Source organism: Aulonocara stuartgranti (genome assembly GCF_965226115.1).
Source record: "Aulonocara stuartgranti genome assembly, chromosome: 8".
NCBI classification, from domain to species: domain Eukaryota; kingdom Metazoa; phylum Chordata; class Actinopteri; order Cichliformes; family Cichlidae; genus Aulonocara; species Aulonocara stuartgranti.
Window position 1 is genome coordinate 29315825 of NC_138959.1, and position 21830 is coordinate 29337654.

General features: G+C 42.4%; 2 protein-coding genes across 8 annotated transcripts in view; one reads left to right on the forward strand and one right to left on the reverse strand.

Annotated features, from left to right (window-relative positions):
* Window positions 1-20516, forward strand: part of LOC309713614 (uncharacterized protein) — a 29283-nt gene extending 8767 nt beyond the window's left edge. The window contains exon 2 of the mRNA XM_082545404.1: window positions 19682-20516. Within this exon, the coding sequence (XP_082401530.1) occupies window positions 19733-20479 (747 nt within the window). The 5' untranslated portion in view covers window positions 19682-19732 and the 3' untranslated portion in view covers window positions 20480-20516. The remainder of the gene's footprint in view (window positions 1-19681) is intronic.
* LOC309713587 (ryanodine receptor 2-like) overlaps window positions 1-21830 on the reverse strand; it is a 304174-nt gene that overhangs the window by 30149 nt on the left and 252195 nt on the right. For all 7 annotated transcript variants that reach the window (XM_082545335.1, XM_082545334.1, XM_082545338.1 and 4 more), the window contains 13 exons: window positions 10013-10093; window positions 9584-9672; window positions 8778-8906; window positions 7711-7815; window positions 6647-6728; window positions 6037-6195; window positions 5375-5529; window positions 3781-3996; window positions 3417-3689; window positions 2344-2550; window positions 1948-2250; window positions 832-902; window positions 116-266 (listed from right to left, as the gene is read on the reverse strand). In XM_082545335.1, coding sequence (XP_082401461.1) covers window positions 116-266; window positions 832-902; window positions 1948-2250; window positions 2344-2550; window positions 3417-3689; window positions 3781-3996; window positions 5375-5529; window positions 6037-6195; window positions 6647-6728; window positions 7711-7815; window positions 8778-8906; window positions 9584-9672; window positions 10013-10093 — 2021 coding nt within the window. The remainder of the gene's footprint in view (window positions 1-115; window positions 267-831; window positions 903-1947; window positions 2251-2343; window positions 2551-3416; window positions 3690-3780; window positions 3997-5374; window positions 5530-6036; window positions 6196-6646; window positions 6729-7710; window positions 7816-8777; window positions 8907-9583; window positions 9673-10012; window positions 10094-21830) is intronic.

Consider the following 21830-nt stretch of genomic DNA (forward strand, 5'->3'; position numbering starts at 1 on the left):
CCAAAAGATGAGCAAAAAAAGTGTTTTTTAAAGCTATGGATTGAGATGTTGTATAATAATAAGAATAATAATAATGATAAGAAGAAGACAAAGAAAAAGAATAAGCTGTCCATACCAGCAGTTTCCTCTGGTAGGCAATGATCTTCTTTAAGAAAGCTGACTCCTGAACATCAGGTTCGTCAGACTTTGAGGTGTGATGCCTCCTCATTTTTGGTTTCATCGTCTCGTTCTTTGACTGTTTCTCTTGTTTCTCTACATCATCACTTCTGAAAACATAAGCCAACACACAGATATTTTTAAAATGACATTACTGTTTCACTGTGGTTTTATTCGTTTACTGTCTTTTTAGGTTTTTGGAGTTTAAAATGAATGGACTAATGCTTGTTATACACTATAAAGCAGCGGTCCCCAATCTTTTTTGCGCCACGGACCAGTTTATGTCCGACAATATTTTCACGGATCGGCCTATAAGGCGTCGCGGATAAATCCTGTACCGGTACCAAAAAAACAAGAAAATTTATTCACAGCACACGGGAAAAGCCCCAGGGAAACTGAGTTAATGATAAAAAAAATAAATAAATAAAAACCCTGAAAACTGTAAATTTAACACCCGAGTCTCAACTCTCGCGGCCCGGTACCAAACGATTCACGGACCAGTACCGGTCCGTGGCCAGGAGGTTGGGGACCACTGCTATAAAGCATTCTTTAATGCTGTTTGATGTGATTATTTCACTAAAAAAAAACCCACCATCAGGTCCTAAATGTATAAGTGAAAATGCACACATGCATTTATGCAATTCAAACATCCAGTTCCAAAAATATTTTACGTACTCAGATGTTTTTTGAGGTTCACATTTACTCTCTAGTTTTGATTCCATCTCCTCTGAGGCAGAGCTCTTTGACTGAAACAGAAAAATGAACAGTTAGACAAATATCCACAGCCACATTTGGTCACTTTTGTGGCTGATGACATGCTTGTACTGTTACTGTTGTAAAACGTCAGTATTTCTATGTTGAAATAGGCAGAATTTAGTCAGAGGAGTCAGTGAAGTTGTGCAACATCTGAATCAAAATCTTAAGACATTCGATCATTTGATCAAAGCTCACAGACACATTAGCTGATTATGAAATTCTTATCTTTTACCATTCAAAATCAGCAGCTGTGAGAGCTGTGATCCATTTTAAACAGCTCAAGATAAACCTCCATGAAAGGGAGCAGTAAAGTTTCCACCATGTGGAAGTTAACATTTCAGTGGCTATCAAACTAGCTAAAAGCACATGTTTCTGAGCGGATGGAGAAAGTAGAACAGAAATATGTAAAGTCGACAGACTTTAACCATTTTTCCAGAAATTGGAGTGTCCAACTGTAAATCTGGGAGATTCCAATTGCAGATATTAGAGTCATCTATGTATAAAATGAAAATGTATTTGTTGATGATTGTTTAAACATGTTGTTTCACCATGTCCCAAACACCAAATACGAGGGCTGAGGTCCCAAATATGCTGTTTATTAGATCTGCCCCTCTGCATCATAGAAAACGTAATACATGGTTGTCTACCATAGGTTATCACTGTAATCTCTGCCAGAAATCAGTTGGCAAAGGCCAATACTACACTTACAAAGCAGTTTATTTATTTTAATAAAAGATATGGGAGATTGACAGCCGACTGCAGGGATGCTGAGACATCGATGCCTGGGTATTCAGACTTGTTAAACACTGGTATATCATAGAGCAGTGAAATCCTTTCATTGGAATATTCAAAGGTAGAAATACAGATTTAGTCCAATTAATCTTGGACTCTGATATATGTCACCAAAACCTTTAAAAGAAAGAATACTCACGGCTGAGGGGTAAAAAGCAAAGAAAGGAGAAAGAAAAAAGTGGAGGGGAAAAAGCAGAGCCTCTCACTTGTGTCATGAAAGAAAGTAAGAAAGAAAGAAATCACCTGATGTCTCCATCTGACTTCAGGTTGGGGTGCTGTGGATGGAGTTGGAAGGGGAACCGGGGAGTTGAGAAGTTCAGTAAAGCTGGCGTTGGGGTTATGGGGGGTGATTTTGTACTGGCCCCCTTCCCTTCTTAAGTCCAGACCAAAAATGTCTGACAGCAGCTCTGTCTCACTGGTATTGACTGTCAGGTCAGCCAAGTCTTCCCCGGTGGAGCTGTGATCAGATCTTTTCTCCCTGTTCTCCCCCTCACCGCGTACCTCGTCCTGAGTAGGGTCTGGCATATTGGCCAACAGCTCTGACACCTAGGGGCAGAGGCATTTTAGCTATTAGCAAACAGCTGTTACTTTATCTAGACTGTTCTTTATTTTGTTATTTTAAAAAAAATCTATAATAACCTTTATGGTCTTGGCCCCCTCCACCAGGTTTTCTCCAATGAAAGTGTTGTAGAAGATTCTGCAAAATCCTCGAGCCACATTGAATGCCACATGGAGGAGGCCCAACAACACCGACCAGTAGGTGGAGACCAGGGTGGTTACCATGTCCTTCACAGTCATGTTCTTTATCTTCTTCATTTGCTTCTTTAAGCTCTTCATGGACAGTACCTGAAACCAAAGCAAAGTTACTGGTGAACTGTGTGTTCAGTAGTATTACTGTAGACATTGTCAAGAAAGGTGAGACTGAAAGAAACTGAAGTCCCCGTGGCTTATCTCTTATTACATCTGAGAGACGGTGAACGGTCTTAGCACCAAATTTACATGTGATTTTGCTGATAGTTAATCATGCTTAATGGCTTAATATTGTAGAATATAATCAAGTTTAACCAATACAATGAATCAGAAGATATAATCAATCTACTAACAGATTTTGTATGAAGTGGCTAGTCCAAGGATGGAAGCTGTGTGTGCATGTATGTATGTAAGAAGGAGGGAGGGGGAAGTGAATGAAACTCTAACAAGACAATGATATTAGAAAATGTATGATATTGATATGGCATTAGTAAAAAAAAAAAGTAAAAGAAAAGTAATTGAAGCTATGGCTTGGCTAATTTGGGTTGAAAGTGATCATTCAGTAAATGTGTAGATGTCACGGTTCTGGCTCATTTTCACCCAGCATTTTGAGTTTCTTATGTTTTGGTTTATTTTTGCATTATAGATTATTTTCTGATTCTCTTGTGCTTTATTGATTATTATTAGAATTCTATGTTTCAGTTTATTCTGGTTAAGGCTTTAGTTCTTAGGTTTTGTTTTGGTGTCCTCGTTTTTCCTGCAGGTGTAGTTCAGAGTCGAGTCTGCGTCTTTGTGTTGCCATTTCCTGTTTTATTGTGAAGGTCCACGTCTTATGTCAGTGTGTCTCGTTAGCCCTAATCTCTCCCAGCTGCCTCTACTTTCAAAACTGTTCAAATACTATTTTAGAATATTCCAAAATACACCCAGAGTGAGCTGTTAGCTAGGCTCAGTGTGTAACTCACCTTTATTAGCAGCATGATGTTATATCGAAGTGCTAGCAGTGCCATGTAGACAGTGGTGACAGAAAAGAACCCCACATCGGGGTTCTCCTCATCTGGCTTCTCACGCTCGCTCTCCTCTTTTATCGACAAGCGCTCACCAGCGTCAGACATCTGAGCCGCCAGCTGCATTTCAAATATGGTGTCCTCACAGAAATTCACAAACAGCTCCATCTTCTCTTTCTCCCCTCCTTCATTCACCACATCAAAGATGAACTGACGCTTGGATTCCTTTACCTAGGATAAAAATACAAACTTTGGCATTGGTAGTGACATACTACACTAAAAGGACAAATGTCATAGTTTCTGATGTATTCGCTGTATTTACCTGAGGTTTTTCCCACTGTGTACGACTGGACTCGCTGATCTCAAAGTAGACCCTCTCGATCCGCTTTGCACTTCCCATAATCTCGATACGGCCTAGGTATGGTTGGAAGTAATTGAGGACACTTTCTGCCAACTCCAGGAAAGTCTGCAGCCGGGTGTCATGAGGCATGTGCTCTGACAGGTTGGTCAGCAAAACCGCCACGTTGAAGCCAATGTCCTGTGAATTTGAAAATCAATTTTTCATGGGATTTTTCAGTTTTGAATGAAACACTTCTATCCATATCTTCTCTATTATGCAGTAATTTCTGGGTAAATATGAAGTGCTTCTCTGTAATTTGCTGAATCTCAACCAGGAGCATTTGTAAATTTGTACTTGTACTCCACCTTAAATGTAATAGCTGACCAAATATACCAGGATTGGATTGAGAGTGTGCAACACAGAAAACAAGCAAATGAAGCAAAACCAACTTAAAGATGCTAACAAATAATGACTAAACAAGAAAAAGGAAAATGGAAACAGAAGATACTGAGTGAAGCCAACTTATTGGCGATCGTGGCTCAAAGAGTTGGCAGTTTGTCTTGTAACCGGAAGGTTGCCGGTTTGAGCCCCAGCTCGGACAGTCTCGGTTGTTGTGTCCTTGGGCAAGACACTTCACTTACCGCCTACTGGTGGTGGTCAGAGGGGCCGATGGCGCGATATGGCAGCCTGGCTTCTGTCAGTCTGCCCCAGGGCAGCTGTGGCTACAACTGCAGCTTGCCTCCACCAGTGTGTGAATGTGAGAGTGAATGAATAGTGGAATTGTAAAGCGCTTTGAGGGGCCCGAAAAGCGCTATATAAATCCAATCCATTATTATTATTATTATTATTATTATTATTATTATTATTATTATTATTATTATTATTATATTGGAGATTATGTATCGGAATTTCAGGAGCGGGACCACGCCCCCAAACACGCTCCTTCCGGTTGTCATCTATATAGGTTCCCCCAGTTCTGCAAACCGTTCATTCTCGTTTACGTGCCCCACCCTCCCTCCTTGTTCTCAATTCTTTAACTTCACTTTTATTTAGTACACGGCGATCTGCCAGGCCCGGGAGCCGTCGCCAGTCCCCTTCGAGGCCTTCCCCAAACCACAGCTCAATTCATGTCCAAGCATCACCTTTACCTACTAGAATAGAATAGAATAGAATTCAACTTTATTGTCATTGCACATGCACAGGTACAGGGCAACGAAATGCAGTTTGCATCCATCCAGAAGTGCTTTAGTGATATAGATAGATACTAAAACGCTGTCAAACCTAAACTGAGGATGTGGGCCCGGCTAGTGAAAAAAGACTACTTGGGCAGGCTGCCCAGTTCTTTTAACTGACTGCCCAATAATATTTTGAAAAACTAGATGTATTAAAAAGGGTGTTTGTTTCAAAACAAGAGCTATAAAATGATCAGTTACACTCTCATCTTGATTTTTAAATATCCTCAACTCCAAAGTATGGGAAGACAAAAAGAAAAAACAAACAGAAAATTCAATAAAGGTCCTGAGTCCTGGTGAGAACTCTCAAAAATGTAATCAGTTTGTGTTTTTTGATTACTTACCTTGGCTGGCTCATGAAAGCGCTCCACAAACTCTTCATAGTCAAGAAGTTCATTCTCATCAGTTTCAGCACATGACAGCAGGTACTCCGTCTCTGACTGGGTGTAGTGTTTATGGCTCTCCATGGCTTTATGAAAGTCCCTCTTGGAGATGACACCTGTTAGGTCAAACACAAATCTATAAACTTGGAAATCTTCCTGGATTCAAATGATGTAATTCCACAACAACTTATAGAAAAATAAATTACATGGACTGGCTTCCACCTCTCAGTCTTTGAATTCAGGTGTTTTCTGTCACATTGTCACAGTGTATAAAATCAAGCACCTTGGCATGCAGTCTGGCTTTACAAACAATACTGAAAGAATGGGTCATTCTAAAGAATTACCTGAATTTGAGCATGGTAATGCAATTGAATACTACCATTTCGACAAATCAGTATCTGAAATTTCTTCCCATGCTTGATTGCGTGATCGGCTATAAGTGGTAATAATGTAAAGTGGAAGCCACAGCAAGTCAGCCACAAAGTGACAGTTGCAGTGACATAAAGTTGCAGAGCAGGGATCACCGAGTGCTGAGGTGCGAGGAATCAATAACTGATTCAAGCTGCAGAGTTTTAAACCTCCTCTGACACAGTTCTTTTGTCCACATGTTTTCAGAGCCTTGCCTTTTCCGTCAGGGTCATATTCCTTGAACCCATCTGAGGAGGTCAGGTCCTTCAGTTTGAGGAACATGTCGAAGAACTTAAGGATCATCTCTACATTGTTGGAGGACTCAACCAACATATCCACCATCTGCTTTCCAATGGTCCCATTCACCACATTACCTGGCAGGACAAAACAGCACATTTGCAACCTAAGAATACACTAAGACCACCACACATTTGTGGTTTCTTCACTCTGTTCCCTAAAATCACTGTGGTAGAACTAAAAAAGAAAGAAAAGAAAAAACAACAACACAGAACTAGTTGCCTTGTTTTTTGTGGCAACATACAGAAGAAATTCAATTTCACAAAGAAGACAAGCTTCACAGAGATGTTCAGTGTATTTATTCACAAGGTTCTGTAGCAAAATGTAACTTGTAATGCCCTTAACGGCAATGTTCCCTCACTTAAACTAGTTTTGGGAGGACGATCATTTTGTAGGAAATGTTGTAGAACTGCACTTCTGCAACACCGTGACACCGCTAACCTCTGAGACACCTGAGATAATGAATTTCAATACCCAAACCTGTATTTCTATGATTTCTTTCATGATGATTTGTTAAAGCAAACCTACCCTCTAACATAGACAGCAGCATAACCACCATGTCTTTCTGCAGATCCATCAGTTCCTTCAGTAACTCGATCTGACTGGAGTCCTGAGGCAAAATAAATTAAAATAACATAAAATGTTTAAAGAATTCAGCAGCCACATGTGCTCATGATGTGTTAAAAAGTAACAAAGAGTGTGATGGAATGACAGTGGTCAGTCAAAAGTCTAACATGAAGTGCTAAGATGTATATGTTTCCTGTCTTTGGCCCCAAATTTTGGTACACTTCACCATGATTCAACTCAGCAGGCACTATACATATCAGTTTAATGCTTTTGTGCTGTTGGGTGAATTTGGTCAGTAAAGCTATTTTGGCAAAGTGCAACTTTTTTAAAAACTTACTTAGTGAAATGAATAATTCTTCTTCTTTTAAAATGGTAACATATATCTTGTTATAAACTCCTCCACATATAAATGGGTTCTGCAATGATGATCAACCATTGTACTGAAGATATAGTTGTAATTATTTATAAGCAATTTGATATAAAGCACATTTAGATGTTTAGATTAGGCATGTAGAGCTAAAGCTATGGGGCTGGCATGAAAAAACACGGACACCTGAGATAAGAAAGGAAATAGCTGAAAGAGCTAAGAGAGCTCTGGTTATGGATCTCAGTCTACGCTAATAAGGAACCAACATACCAGCAAAACTACCAGCCTTGAAGTTCCAGGAAAACATGTTCTAAAACTAAAGGGAGACATAATTTATTCTGATTTCTAAGAGTTCTTAACTGAAAGAACAGATGACCCTAAACTTGTGACTGACTGGTAGACTTCGTTCAGATATAATGCCTATCACATTAGACTCACATCACTGGCCAATAATACCCTGAAGCACAGATATTGGTAGTGTCTCGCGATTTTTTTGAGAATCAGAGATATTTATGAGTGATCTTTGTTTTTTATAGAATATAATGAAAATGATTCTTGGGAAAAATAATCCACAAGTTGCCAACTGTGTTATGTCTAGTGGCATTGATCATTATCTCAGAGCCTGAGTCTGCAGACACCCATCACTAAATTTACGTACCTGAGACAATTTCATCTGCATGTGAGCAAAAACATGTAGAAAGCCAACCACAGCATCCCACAGTCGACTATGGGCTAAACTCTGCTGGTTGCCGGTGCATGGACCCTAGAAAAGCATTAATAAGTGTGAATGTATTTTACAGATACAACCTCAGAAAATGACTCAAATGAAGCTTTTTCACGAAATGAATGTGACTTTAAAACTGTCCATTTTACTGGACATAATATTACAGATCACTGGGTCCCATTACTGCCCCAATGCTGGGAAGATCATTGCAGGTTTATCAGTCTGCTTGTTTTCCAATTTTTTACTTCTAATTAAGCAACAGCTGTCACTACAGTAAAAAACAAAAATAGAAACAAACTATAAACTCTATGACTTAGTACCTATAACATGACTGTATAGTAGTGATTTAAAGTGGACATGAATGACTACGTGTATGCATTTAATTGTTTTAAATGTATTTGCTTAAATGGGACTGTGCATATTAAGATGAACATATGAATGTAAATATGAATTAGCCAAAAGGCCATTTTTCAGAAGTACTTCTGAAGTCTGTGACAATGATGGAAGGAAAAGGGCCAATTAGCAAAACAGTTTCTATATGAGTTTTTTTATAAACTTCCATATCGGCCTTTGTCTGTGTAAAAATAACAGAATTATCTGCATACAGCTGGGTATTGATGTTATGACAGACATTGGGTTAGTAATTAAAATGTAAAGAAAATAAAAGTGGTCTAAGTATGGAGCCTTGAGGTACTCCAGCTTTAAAACCAAGGTAAAGTGATCCCCTTTGGCTGCTTTATCGTTTTAATGTTTCTGAGGTATGAGTTTTGTCACTAATTAGCAGAAACGGAGATAAGCCTATTAGCATTAAACCAACCAAGTGACGTCATGTTTTGTACTGGCACAAGATGGCGCTAAACAGGCTCTAAACACTTATTTCTTAAATCCAGCAAGAAAAACGTTAAATGTATGACAATTTTTGACCATCACTGAAATTAGCCTTTATACATGTAATGTTTCATGTTCATTTTAACACTGATGACTGTATTGTATGCCCTTACCTGGATGTACTCAGTGAGGGTATTGAAAACCTGCTTGGCCACATTTATTGCCTTGGAGAAATTCCGCTGGCCCTGCTCATCAATCACATCTTTCCCAGAATAATACCAGTAGAAATCACTGATGGACTCCTGGAGGAGAATGAAGCAGGAGGATAAGAAGAAACATGAGAGGGCTATTTTGATTTTGATTTGTGGCAAAGTAGTAGCAGTAGTATTCAAAAGAGAAATAAAAGGAAATCATAATAATAATATTGATTAAAACATTTTTAGCTAAATAAACTATGTTATAGTTTTACCAATTACACTGAACTCACAAGAGTCAATAACTTGTTTGCAGTATGTTATCAGCTGAGCTGCTATCTAAGCACAAGTTATAAAAGTCACTTATTGGCATTAACCCTCATAACATATCATCAAAACAGCTACCAAAATATTGTTTAACATGTATTTTTTTTGTAATGACCATTTACACCATCTAAACATTCTTTCTCAAAATCAGATGAACTCACTGAACCTTAAAGAAAGACCTTCCAATTCAATGAAATGGAGACATAAAAGGCAGACACATTCACAGTTTGCTGTATTTCAAAAGCTTTACCCGTCTTTCTGTGACTTTAGCTGTGTGGTTCAGTTCTATGGCAGTGAGTGCAGAAAGTGTGCTGATGAGATGGATCGTTACTGCATTTTGCCTTTGCAGGCCAGAGTGAGGGTGTTGTTCTTTAGGAAAGTGGTCAGTATTCCCTCTTTTTTATTTTAGTCTAAACTGTATGAGAAATGTTTGTCAGTAGTGGGTAAAAGAAGCTGACCTGAACTCTTAGAAGGTAGTCAACAGTGGAGATAATGATGTTAACGGTTGTGTTGTTTCCCGTTTGAGTCCTCAAGTAGTTCTGAAAGTCTGAAATAAGATACCATAAAATTCTGCGTGGAATGTGTTCAACTGAATAAATACAGTATGTCTCACAGTTCAAATCTATGTCATACTTTGCTCCATGCTATGTCTTAGAAATCACAGTTGGTTCTACTACAAGTCCATCCATAATAACCAGCAGTAATTCACATATATAAAATCACATTAAGCATTAAGGTATCTACTATTCTTTTAAAACATGGTTCAACCCATTAACGATCTAGCCATAAACAGTGAAAATGTTTTTGTGAGAGTACTGGTAAATTTTCACAAATTAAAATGTTTAGCCATTTTCCTGTGAAATTCACTGTAGAGAACTTATGCACACCTGAGTTGTGTCCTTCACAGAGCAGCTGCAGGAAGCGGAAAAGGTCACAAGTGAACTCATCATCCTGCATGACCTTCTCACCTGGCCAGAGAAAAGAAACACACACGCACACACGCACACACCGCACACGCCCATATACAGGTTACACACATGTACATACGGACACACATTTTCACAAGCACATACAGAGGTATGCACAAATGTACACACAATAACACAGGCATGATCAAGCACATACATAAATGCACACACACATTCATATAAACAGACACACGTACGCAGAAAAAAGTCACACCAGAGGAAACAAAAGCAGACAACATATAGGAAAGGGAGAGACACACAAGAAGATGGAGAATGAAGTATTAAAAGAGGAGGCGGTAATATTGTTGTGTTTTCTTTCAGTTAGTGAAGAATGTATGGCCATGGAAAACACACACGCACACACGCACAAACACACACAAACACACACGCACACACACACACACACACACACTTTTGGATGAGCAGTAGGCAGTGACAACAGTTCATGGTGGGCTGGTCCCTACACTGCAGCATTTTAGAGTCAGGACTGGATTTCAGCTCTTTGGTTGGTTACTGCTTTCTGTTGTAGTAATAAAATGGCATAGCTGAGGCCGACTGCTCTGTCTGGGTGAGAATGCTGCTTTGAACGATGGAATGGGAAAGAAAAAGAAGGAATATGCAACACTTTACAGTGACTTAATACATCACTATCATGACATTACAAGAATACATCCATACAATAAGAAAACACACTGAACTGAGCTGAGAGAGAGAAAATGTATACATCTGAAACCAGGGCACTACTTTTGTAGTGCAGATACATACAGTTACAAGTATTCGCCCCCTTCCCAATTTCTTAATTTTTTGCATATTTGTTCAACTTAAAAGTTTCAGATCAAACAAATTCTAATATTCGACAAAATAAAAATAACCCAAGTAAACATGTTACGGGGGGAAAAAGCTATCCAAACCAACAGGCCTCATGTAAGAAAGTGGCACAACCTTATAACTGGTTGGCAGCAAGAACTGCAATCATGTATTTGTGATGAATAGCGATCATTCTTGCACATCCCTGTGGCCTGTTTTTCTTTCCAAAATTATTTTCATTCAGCCACACTGCAGGGTTTGTGAGCACGAACAGGCTGTTTAAGGCCATGCCAAAGCATCTAAATCTGACTTAAGTCTTGACAGTGGAGGCCGCTCCAACAGCTTTATTTTTGTTTTTGAGTCATTCAGAGGTGGACCTTCTGGTGTCATCCTGCATAACCTGAGTGCACTTGATCTTCGAGAAATGAACTGATGGCCAGACAGCAGAGAGCACAACTCGTGTTTTCATCAATTACATCAAGACATCCAGGTCCCAGGTACCATCAAACTACCAGCACAATGTTTGGCTGTTTGTATAATCTTCTTTTCATGAAATACTATGTTAATTTTATGCCAGATGTAATGCCACTCAAATTTGACAAAAATGTTGCTTTTTTCACATTGGAACTCTCCCATGGTTGCTGTTTTTGCCCAGTCACTTTCATTTTTTTAGATTGTGGCATGATATTATATACTTTGTGAGATCTTTTAGTCTACTTCACTTTGTCACATAGGTTCTAATTAAGTGATTATTTGATTGCACAGGTCTGACAGTAATCAGATAAACTAAACTCAGCCTTCCCAAAAATGTGATTGATAATAGTTATTTCGTGATTTAACAAGGGCAGGTGTGGACAGCTTGATAAATGAAAGATAATTTAAAAACTGTGTATTGTTAGAAAACTAGACCTCTTTTAAGAGATAGACCTATGGCATCAATTTGAAAATCCTAGGTGACCTTTCCCGAGTTATGGTGTTGACTAGATTTCAGAAAACCTGACCTCTGATCACCTGATCTCCATTCACCAAGATACAAACTTGTCTGAGATTTTTAGTAAATGCATTCATGGTGTCAATTTAAAATTCCTACATTCCCTCATTCTCAAGTTATCCCGTTCACACAGCTGAGTGTCCAGTAGGGTGATGACAATATTCCATTAACCTTTTTACCACTGCGGGGTAAAAACTGTTTGATGATCTGAAACATAAAGTATGACAAATATACAAAAAAACTACAAAATCGGGACTCTGGATAATACTTGTTAAAGGGCACGGTAGATCAGTTCCACCAAAATTTCAGAACGTTTGTTTTATTTATCACACTTAAAGAGTAAAAATCGTTCTTATAAAATATAACACGTGCTAGAAAAGAGTAATAATGGAATGCAAACATTTTTACAACAATGCCACTTTAGTATTTAGCAGTTTGATGAATAGTCATGTTTTTTTTGTTTCCTTTTTTTAAAACACAAAGAACATAATACATGATAACTATGTTACATTCCCTTTTTGTAATTGTTGCTCTGTAGCTTTCGTTTTATCTGGTGTTACGAATCCAACTTACTCATTCTTTACAGCAGTGTGCTACTGACTCTCCCTATTATCTCAAATTTAAGGGATAGGTTATCCTTCAGCTCGAGTCAAGACAGTGAAAAACAAAGCCTTTGCTCTACAACACAGTCGGTCAATTTTTAGTTAAATGAAGTAAAATATGGTTCAATTTATTTTATGCTGACTGACAAAGAAAGTGTGCAATACTGGTTATCCATTGTTCATCCATCCATCCATTCGCTTCCGCTTATCCTTTTCAGGGTCGCGGGGGGCGCTGGAGCCTATCCCAGCTGTCATAGGGCGAGAGGCGGGGTACACCCTGGACAGGTCGCCAGTCTGTCACAGGGCCAACACACAGAGACAGACAACCATTCGCACTCACATTCATTCGCACATTCACACCTAGTGGCAATTTGGATTATCCAATTAACCTATCCCCACAAGCTGCACGTCTTTGGACAGTGGGAGGAAGCCGGAGTACCCGGAGAGAACCCACGCAAACACGGGGAGAACATGCAAACTCCACACAGAAAGACCCCGGCCTGATGGTGGAATTGAACTCAGGACCTTCTTGCTGTGCGGCAACAGTGCTAACCACCGTGCCACCGTGCTGCAATGGAAAGATGTTGTTATGGATAGAAAGATGTTTTACCCTGGAGCCCAACAGGATTGGAAAGTAGTGTGCAAGTGAACAAAGTCAGGTAACAGTTTTCTGACTTATGCCACATTCCTTCAACTAAACCATTGTGTTGCAACACTTTTCACCCCACACACCCATTGCTCAGAAACCCTCTGTGATCCTGCTTTCAGTTGGGCCACCTTTGTCAAGTCTCTTTGCAGCCTGCATTTTGAACATCTTGAAATAAGACACCCAAAGACTGGGTACTGAGTCTGAGTCTGCAGAGACATTATACCTCTTTCCTGTACCAAAGACACCACGTCCCAGTGGCCCCCAGGATTACAGGCCTGTGGCACTGACATCATGAAGACCCTGGAAAGACTCATTCTTGACCAGTTCCGACCTATTGTGAGGCCACATAAGGATTCTCTTCAGTTTGCTTACCAGCGCTGCCTCATACCGCAGGATGCCATCATCTACCTGCTCAATTGTGTCTACGCCCATCTGGACCAGCTAGCGAGCACTGTGAGAGTCATGTTTTTCAACTTCCAGTGCATTCAACACCATCAGGCTGACCCTGCTTGGTGATAAGCTGACAACGACGCAGGTGGATGCCTCTCGTGTCCTGGATTGTTAATTACCTGACAGGAAGACCACAATATGTGCGTCTTTGAAAATGTGTATCTGACAAGGTGATCAGCAACACTTTTCTTCGTTGAAAAGAAGGATAAGACCCTTAGGCCATGCATAGATTACAGGGGCCTCAATGAAATAACCATAAAAAACAAAAACCCCTCCCGCTAATCAGTTCCACCATTTTCACAAAACTAGATCTCTGCAATGCTTACCATCTAATCCGCATCCGGGAGAAGAAAGAATGGAAGAAAGCCTTTAACACACCACTGGGCCATTTTGAATATTTAGTCATGCCTTTTGGACTCACAAATACACCATAAGTATTCCAAGCTCTGATCAATGATGTACTAAGAGACTTTCTAAACTAATTTGTACTTGTCTATCTGGATGACATCTTGATCTTTTCCAGGAATAGAGAGGAACACCAAGTTCACGTCCAAGCCGTCCTACAGCGCCTGCTGAAAAACAGACTCTAGGTTAAAGCTAAAAAGCGTGAATTTCACTCCCTCTCAGTGACTTTTCTTGGTTATGTTCTTGCAGAAGGGCAGGTGAAGACAGACCCCGCCAAGATCCAAGCCATGGCGGAATGGCCTACCCCAACGTCCTGTAAACACCTCAAACGCTTTCTTGAATTAGCCCATTTCTATCACCGCTTCATATGAAAATATAGCCATGTATCTGCACCCCTCACCACTCTCACCTCCACCAAACAACCTTTTCTCTGGAACCCAGAGGCTGAGGCCAATTTCAAAAGACTGGAACATCTGCTCACCTCAGACCCTATTCATCCAAACTCCACTATGCCTTTCATCATAGAGGTAGATGCTTCAGATTCAGGGATTGGGGCTGTTTTGTCACAATATTCAGGTCCTAAAGCCAAGTTACAGGCATGCACCTTTTTCTCTTGCCTCTCTCTCTTCTCTCTCTCTCTCTCGGAGCAAAACTATAATGTAGGAGACCGGGAGTTGTTAGCCATGAAACCTGGGAGATTAACGAGACCATCCAGCAGGCTCTGCAAGATGAGCCTGATCTGGGGTCTGGTCCCCTGGGTCGCATGTATGTCCCCTCGGCAGTTCGGGCTGCGGTTCTGAGATGGGTCCACACTGCTAAGTTCTCAGCAGTTCCCTGGGGTGTTGTAGAACCATCTTGCTAATAAAACGCCATTTTGGTGGAGGACCTTAGAAAAGGATGTAAAGGAGTATGTTGCTGCCTGCTCCACCTGTGCCCACAGCAAAACCTCGACACAGCAGGCCTCCTCAAACCCTTAACTTTACCCTCACGTCCCTGGTCTCACATAGCATTAGAATTTGTCACCGGTTTACTGGCCTCATCTGGGAAATCAGTAATCCTCTCTATCATTGACAGATTCTCCAAGTCAGCTCACTTCGTGGCCCTGGAAAAACTCCCCTCAGCTGCTGAGACAGCCCAGCTCATGGTAGACCATGTATTCAGGCTCCATGGAATCCTGTCCGAGATCACTTCTGACTGGGGGCCGCAGTTTGTGTCTCAGGTATGGAATTCATTCTGCACAGCCCTTGGAGCCCGTGTAAACCTAAGTTCCAGACATCACCAATGGCCACCAACGGCCAGACTGAACATTTAAATTAAGAACTGGAATCTGTTGTGTCGCCACTCACAAACCCGGCTGCCTTCTCCCCTGGGTGGAGTATGCAAACAATGCACATATTTCCTCCTCTACTGGTCTGTCACCTTTTGAGGTATCCCTTGGCTATCAACCACCCCTGTTTCCTGAGGATGAGGCAGACCTCGCCTGTGCCCTCCGTGCAACACCACTTAAGACGCTGCTGCAACATCTGTCGTAGAATGAGGGAAATGTTACAGAAAGCAGTTGCCCACCAGCGGTACTACGCGGCCCTCCGCACACCGGCACCCAGGTACACACCTGGACAAAAGGTATGGCTTTCCACCAGGGACGTACCTCTCAGGTCTGTGACTGGCAAGCTTGTACCCCGTTTCATTGGACCCTATGAGGTAGACACAGTCATCCCTCCATCCACACTCAAACTGAAACTTCCTGCTGCCATAAAGATCCGTCCTACCTTCCACTTTTCCTGAGTAAAGCCAGAGCTCACGAGTCCGTTGTGCTCGCCGGCCGACCCCCCTCTATCCACCCAGCTTGTTGAGGGTCATCCGGCCTGTACAGTCCGAAGGATCCTGGACGTCCGCTGGCATGGTCAGTTGCGACAGTACCTGGTGAATTGGGAGGGGCATGGCCCTGAAGAGCACGCCTGGGTCCCCAGGTCTTTCATTCTTGTCAGCTCTCTTGTTTCTGATTGTTACAGGTTGCGTCGAGGCTAACCAGCTGCTGGGAGGCATTCCTTGAAGGGGGGGTACTGTCATTGACCGTGTGAGCAGCTGGGTGTGGCCGGTGTGGATCCCTGCCTCCTGTAACCACCTTAGGGCGGGCCTACCATCCTCTCACCTGGGCAGTGCACCTGCGATTAATCCTGGACAGTCAATTGAGGGTATTTATGGCCAACTTCACTACCACCTCGCCACCAGTTCATCAACTCACCCAAGTTAGTAACAGGCTCTAATGCTAAGCTCAAGATCCAAGCTCCTTATACGTTTACCTTGTTGTCTTTTCTCCTAGCTCAACTCACCTGCTATACTACGACATCATCACTTCGGTTTACCTGCTAGACTCTGGACACAAACCCATCCACTCGGATCTCTGCCTTCCTCCTTAGCCTCAGCCTCATCCTGGCCAAGTAAGCCACTCCATTCCAGCAATAACTATAGCTCCAGGACCAACCCATGCACCCACTAATTCCTTTCCTCTCTCTCTCCCTCTAATACACTCCGTGAGCACCACTTCAGTCTCCGTTTAAGTAACGTGTCTCCGGCTGCTGTGCTAGGATCACCTGCCCTGTACTGTATTGTGTGTTAAGGCAAGGTTCTTGGTTTTGTTCCTCCACTAGTGTTCCCCCCACCAAGCCCTATATTATATATCAGGCCACGTCAAGTTCCTATGTTTGTCTCTCCTTGTTGTCCTTGGCCTTTGTAAGTAAAACCACTACTTTAGTTCAACTATCCTGCTTCCGCACTTCGTCCCGCACTTGGGTCCAGTTTTGTACAGGCCTCCGGCCCCCTTGACAATCCCATCCTCTTCTTTCTGCAACACCTCAGCTGGGAGGTCTTGGTCTCTGATCCTTGGTTGTTAACCACACTCTCCAAAGGATACATTCTCCAATTAAGGTAATGGCCCTCAAAGTTCAATGGAGTTTGTCACAGATTCTCTGAAGGCTCAGGCTCTGAGGCAGTAAGTCATATCACATCTGGAGAAAATCACTTCCTTATTCCTAAAACATGGACACCTACACCATTTTAAAATAGTTTGCATCGACATGCATTACATGCACCATTATGGTTACATTCTTGCTTCTGCAGACGAGAGGCATGTGAATTCTTACATTATTGGACAGCTGGTTTATATTTGCCCCAGTTCAGGAGCAGGCATACTCAAACACAACAGCTCTTCTTGTATAGATGTATTGTATAGTTTTCAAATTTCAAGGCAGGAGTTCATTAGTGTTGCACTTGTTGCAAATAAGGACAATCTCAGCCTCCTTCCTCATTTAGTGAGAGGTAGAATGTAGAATTCAGTGTGCCCCTTCAGCCAGGGGCATAATTTCCAAGGGGGTTAGACTCCCCCCCTCCCCCCCCCAAATAATCAGACCCAACCGATATACCCCCCCCCCCCCCCCCCCCCATACAATTATGAATTATCTAGCATAAATAGGATTTTCTTTACTCATTTCAATTATTATCAGCAAAATAGTTGCATGTTTAATCCTCTGGGAATAGATTTATTCATTCATTTAGACAGAGAGCTTGACACCCCCCCCCCAATGTTCAGCACAAAGTTAAGCCGATGCCTTCAGTTACTATGAAAACTGACAGTGACAGCTGCAAATTTCGTATTAGGGTTCACTTCATTGTGGCTATTTCGGGTCTAAATCGACAGGTTGAACATCAACCCCCAAAGGCACCAATGCAGCAATGCAGACTGTTGGTGGTCTCAAGGCAATGCCTTCTTGTGTCATGATGTTTCTTTCAGATCGTAGTAGGTGGTGGTTATATTATATGGAGAACCACAGGCCAATTAGACAGCCCTGGAATCTACAGCAGAGGTTGCTACACAACATTGTGTTGAAACAGTGAGATGCTTGGCTACAAGTTGAACAGCCACAAGGGGCAGTACCCTCCATGGAGAAGGAGGCTAGAGGGCAAGATCAAAGTAGCATGGAGGGAGGTTAGCCAACTAACGGAGTTGCAGAAAGGTGCGGCAAAGAAGGTGCATAAGAAATACAGCAAACTGTCCATACCTGAGGCCTTGGAAACTGCCAAGCAAAGACTCACAGCCTTGGCCAGCCGCTTGAGGAGGTACACCAGAGAGATAGAAGGCAGGAGAATAAACCAGCTGTTCTCCACAGAACCAGCAAAGGTGTACTCTCAGTGGCAAGGGAACAATAAGAGAGCAGCACCACCAAGGCTGGAGACGGAGCAATACTGGAAGAGCACATGGGAGAAGGACGCAACCCATAACGGCAATGCTCAGTGGCTAGTGGATCTGAGGGCAGACCATAGCGACCTCCCTGAACAGGGTCCAGTAACCATCACAGTGGCAGATATCCAAGAAAGGGTCTCCAGTATGAAGAGTTGGACAGCACCAGGGCCCGACATGGTTCACGCCTACTGCCTGAAGAAGCTGACTGCACTCCATGAGCGTCTGGCAGCACAAATGAACCAGCTGCTAGTTAACGAGAGACACCCGGAATGGCTAACCGAAGGTCGGACGGTCCTGATCCCCAAGGACCCCAAGAAGGGACCGGTCCCCTCCAACTACCGACCAATAACCTGCCTCAGTACTACATGGAAGCTCCTGTCAGGCATCATATCGGCTAAGATGAACAGGCACATGGGTCAATACATGAGCGGGACACAGAAAGGAATTGGCAAGAATACCAGAGGCGCAAAACACCAGCTACTGGTAGACAGAACAGTCAGCAGAGACTGCAAGACCAGACTGACCAACCTGTGCACTGCCTGGATTGATTACAAGAAGGCCTATGACTCAATGCCCCACAGCTGGATACTGGAATGCCTAGAATTGTACAAGATCAATGGGACCCTAAGAGCCTTCATCAGGAACTCAATGGGGATGTGACGTACAACACTAGAGGCCAACTCCAAGCCCATAGCACAAGTCACCATCAAGTGCGGGATCTACCAAGGAGATGCTCTGTCCCCACTGCTGTTCTGCATAGGCCTGAACCCCCTCAGTGAGATCATTAACAAGACTGGCTACGGATACCGACTACGGAACGGAGCAGTTGTCAGCCACCTCCTGTACATGGATGACATCAAGCTGTATGCCAAGAGTGAACGAGACATCGATTCACTGATCCACACTACCAGGCTATACAGCAATGACACTGGAATGTCGTTCGGACTGGAGAAGTGTAGTCGGATGGTAACAAAGAGAGGGAAGGTAGTCAGAACTGAGGGGATTGAACTACCAGAAGGCAACATTGCAGACATAGAGGACAGTTACAAGTACCTGGGGATCCCGCAGGCGAATGGGAACCATGAAGAGGCCGCTAGAAAAGCTGCAACCACCAAGTACCTGCAGAGGGTCAGGCAAGTCCTGAGGAGTCAGCTGAACGGTAAGAACAAGATCCGGGCCATCAACACGTACGCCCTGCCCGTGATCAGGTACCCTGCTGGGGTAATAGGCTGGCCAAAGGAGGAGATAGAAGCCACTGACATAAAGACAAGAAAGCTCCTTACCATGCATGGAGGGTTTCACCCCAAGTCCAGCACCCTGAGGCTGTACGCTAAGTGGAAGGAAGGGGGCCGGGGATGAGACAACGAACATCCAAGAATACATTGGGAAGATGGCCCCAACTGACCGAGTGCTCAGTGAATACCTCAGGCAGCAGAAACCCAAGAAAGAGGAGGGAGACGAGGAACCATCATGGAAGGACAGGCCCCTGCACGGTATGTACCACCGGCAGATAGAGGAGGTGGCTGATATCCAGAAATCCTACCAATGGCTGGACAAAGCTGGACTGAAAGACAGCACAGAGGCACTAATCATGGCAGCACAAGAACAAGCTCTGAGTACAAGATCCATAGAGGCTGGGGTCTATCACACCAGGCAAGACCCCAGGTGCAGGCTGTGTAAAGATGCCCCAGAGACAATCCAGCACATAACAGCAGGGTGCAAGATGCTAGCAGGCAAGGCATACATGGAATGCCATAACCAAGTGGCCGGCATAGTGTACAGGAACATCTGTGCCGAGTATAACCTGGAAGTCCCAAGGTCAAAATGGGAGATGCCCCCAAGGGTGGTGGAGAATGACCGAGCTAAGATCCTGTGGGACTTCCAGATACAGACGGACAAAATGGTGGTGGCTAACCAACCGGACATAGTGATGGTAGACAAACAGAAGAAGACGGCCGTAGTGATCGATTTAGCGGTTCCGAATGACAGCAATATCAGGAAGAAGGAACACGAGAAGCTGGAGAAATACCAAGGGCTCAGAGAAGAGCTCGAGAGGATGTGGAGGGTGAAGGTAACGGTGGTCCCCGTGGTAATCGGAGCACTAGGTGCGGTGACTCCCAAGCTAGGCGAGTGGCTCCAGCAGATCCCGGGAACAACATCGGAGATCTCTGTCCAGAAGAGCGCAGTCCTGGGAACAGCTAAGATACTGCGCAGGACCCTCAAGCTCCCAGGCCTCTGGTAGAGGACCCGAGCTTGAAGGATAAACCGCCCGCAGGGGCGTGCTGGGTGTTTTTATATAAAAAACATATATATATATATATATATATATATATATATACATATATATATATATATCCTGGGTGACTTTCTCTTGAATGATTTTCAGAAAACTCGACCTCTGACTTTTACCTTGACATTAAGGTCAGTGAGATTTGAACTCACCTAGGATTTCAAAGTGATACCATAGATGCATTTACTACAAATTCAGAACGACTTCCGCCTTTATTGCATTCACAAGATTTTTGTGTTGTGATGACAATAGCCCCTCCCCGTAGCCTTTTACGGCAGATGGGTAACAATAGTTCACACGTTAACACATTAATTTATTCTAAACAGAACTATAAGCTGGACTTAAACTGGGCTATTTTCCTTTGTGCAAGGAGGAACAGGATGAGGACTACCAGAGACCTAAAAATTGACCCCCAGCACGCTACTGGTGTGAACTTCTCTGGCCAAACAATTCCACATTGTTTACTGAGAGCACAGCTCATGCGAGCCAAGGTTTTTTTCCCCCATGGATTTCTACATAATCACCTTGCGCTACAATGGCAGGATTAAATTCTTGGATGGATAAAATAGCTCAATCATAAGACTTAGGGTTAGATTTATAAATGGTCTGGAGTCTCAGTCCTGAAGACCACAAAAAAGAAGAGAAAAATTTCTAACATATGTATATGCTTTTATATGAATAATATAGATTCTCCTCCAGCCTCCCCACATTGATCTCACTTACTATACTTTTTCAGAGAAACGCACAAATGTAAAACCTGCACTTACACTTTCTACTGGTGTACTGTTACTCCCTCACGCACATATTTGCACTGGTCTTGGAAGAATGCTGTCAATAAAATCAATTGGTGGTGCCTTTGTATATAAATTGTTAGTAGATCACAGATCAACAGCATCAACACAAATGTATAAATAACAGCCAACAGTTCCCTAATTCTTTGTCTTTTCATGTCCTTACAATGAAACTTAAACAACTGGTAGTGTAAAGGCAATAACATAGGTATGTTAAAGGCTTGCTTAAAACTGACTAAAGATAAAAATGAAAGCACTTCTAGTCTTTTAAAAATGTTACAATTTATAGACACACATACAAGATATACAACCAAACCATGAGCTTAAGACACAATACTGGGGTGAAAATAAGTTCAAACATAAAATCTAAAAAAATCAGTTATAAGATCATGGTTATTCAAGTTTTGTTAACATACAATGAACAAATACAGTGAGTACAGAACACATCTCAGCCAGTAAATGGAGAGAAAAAGAGGGTCAGGAAGAAAAGATGGTTCAGATTTCACAAAACT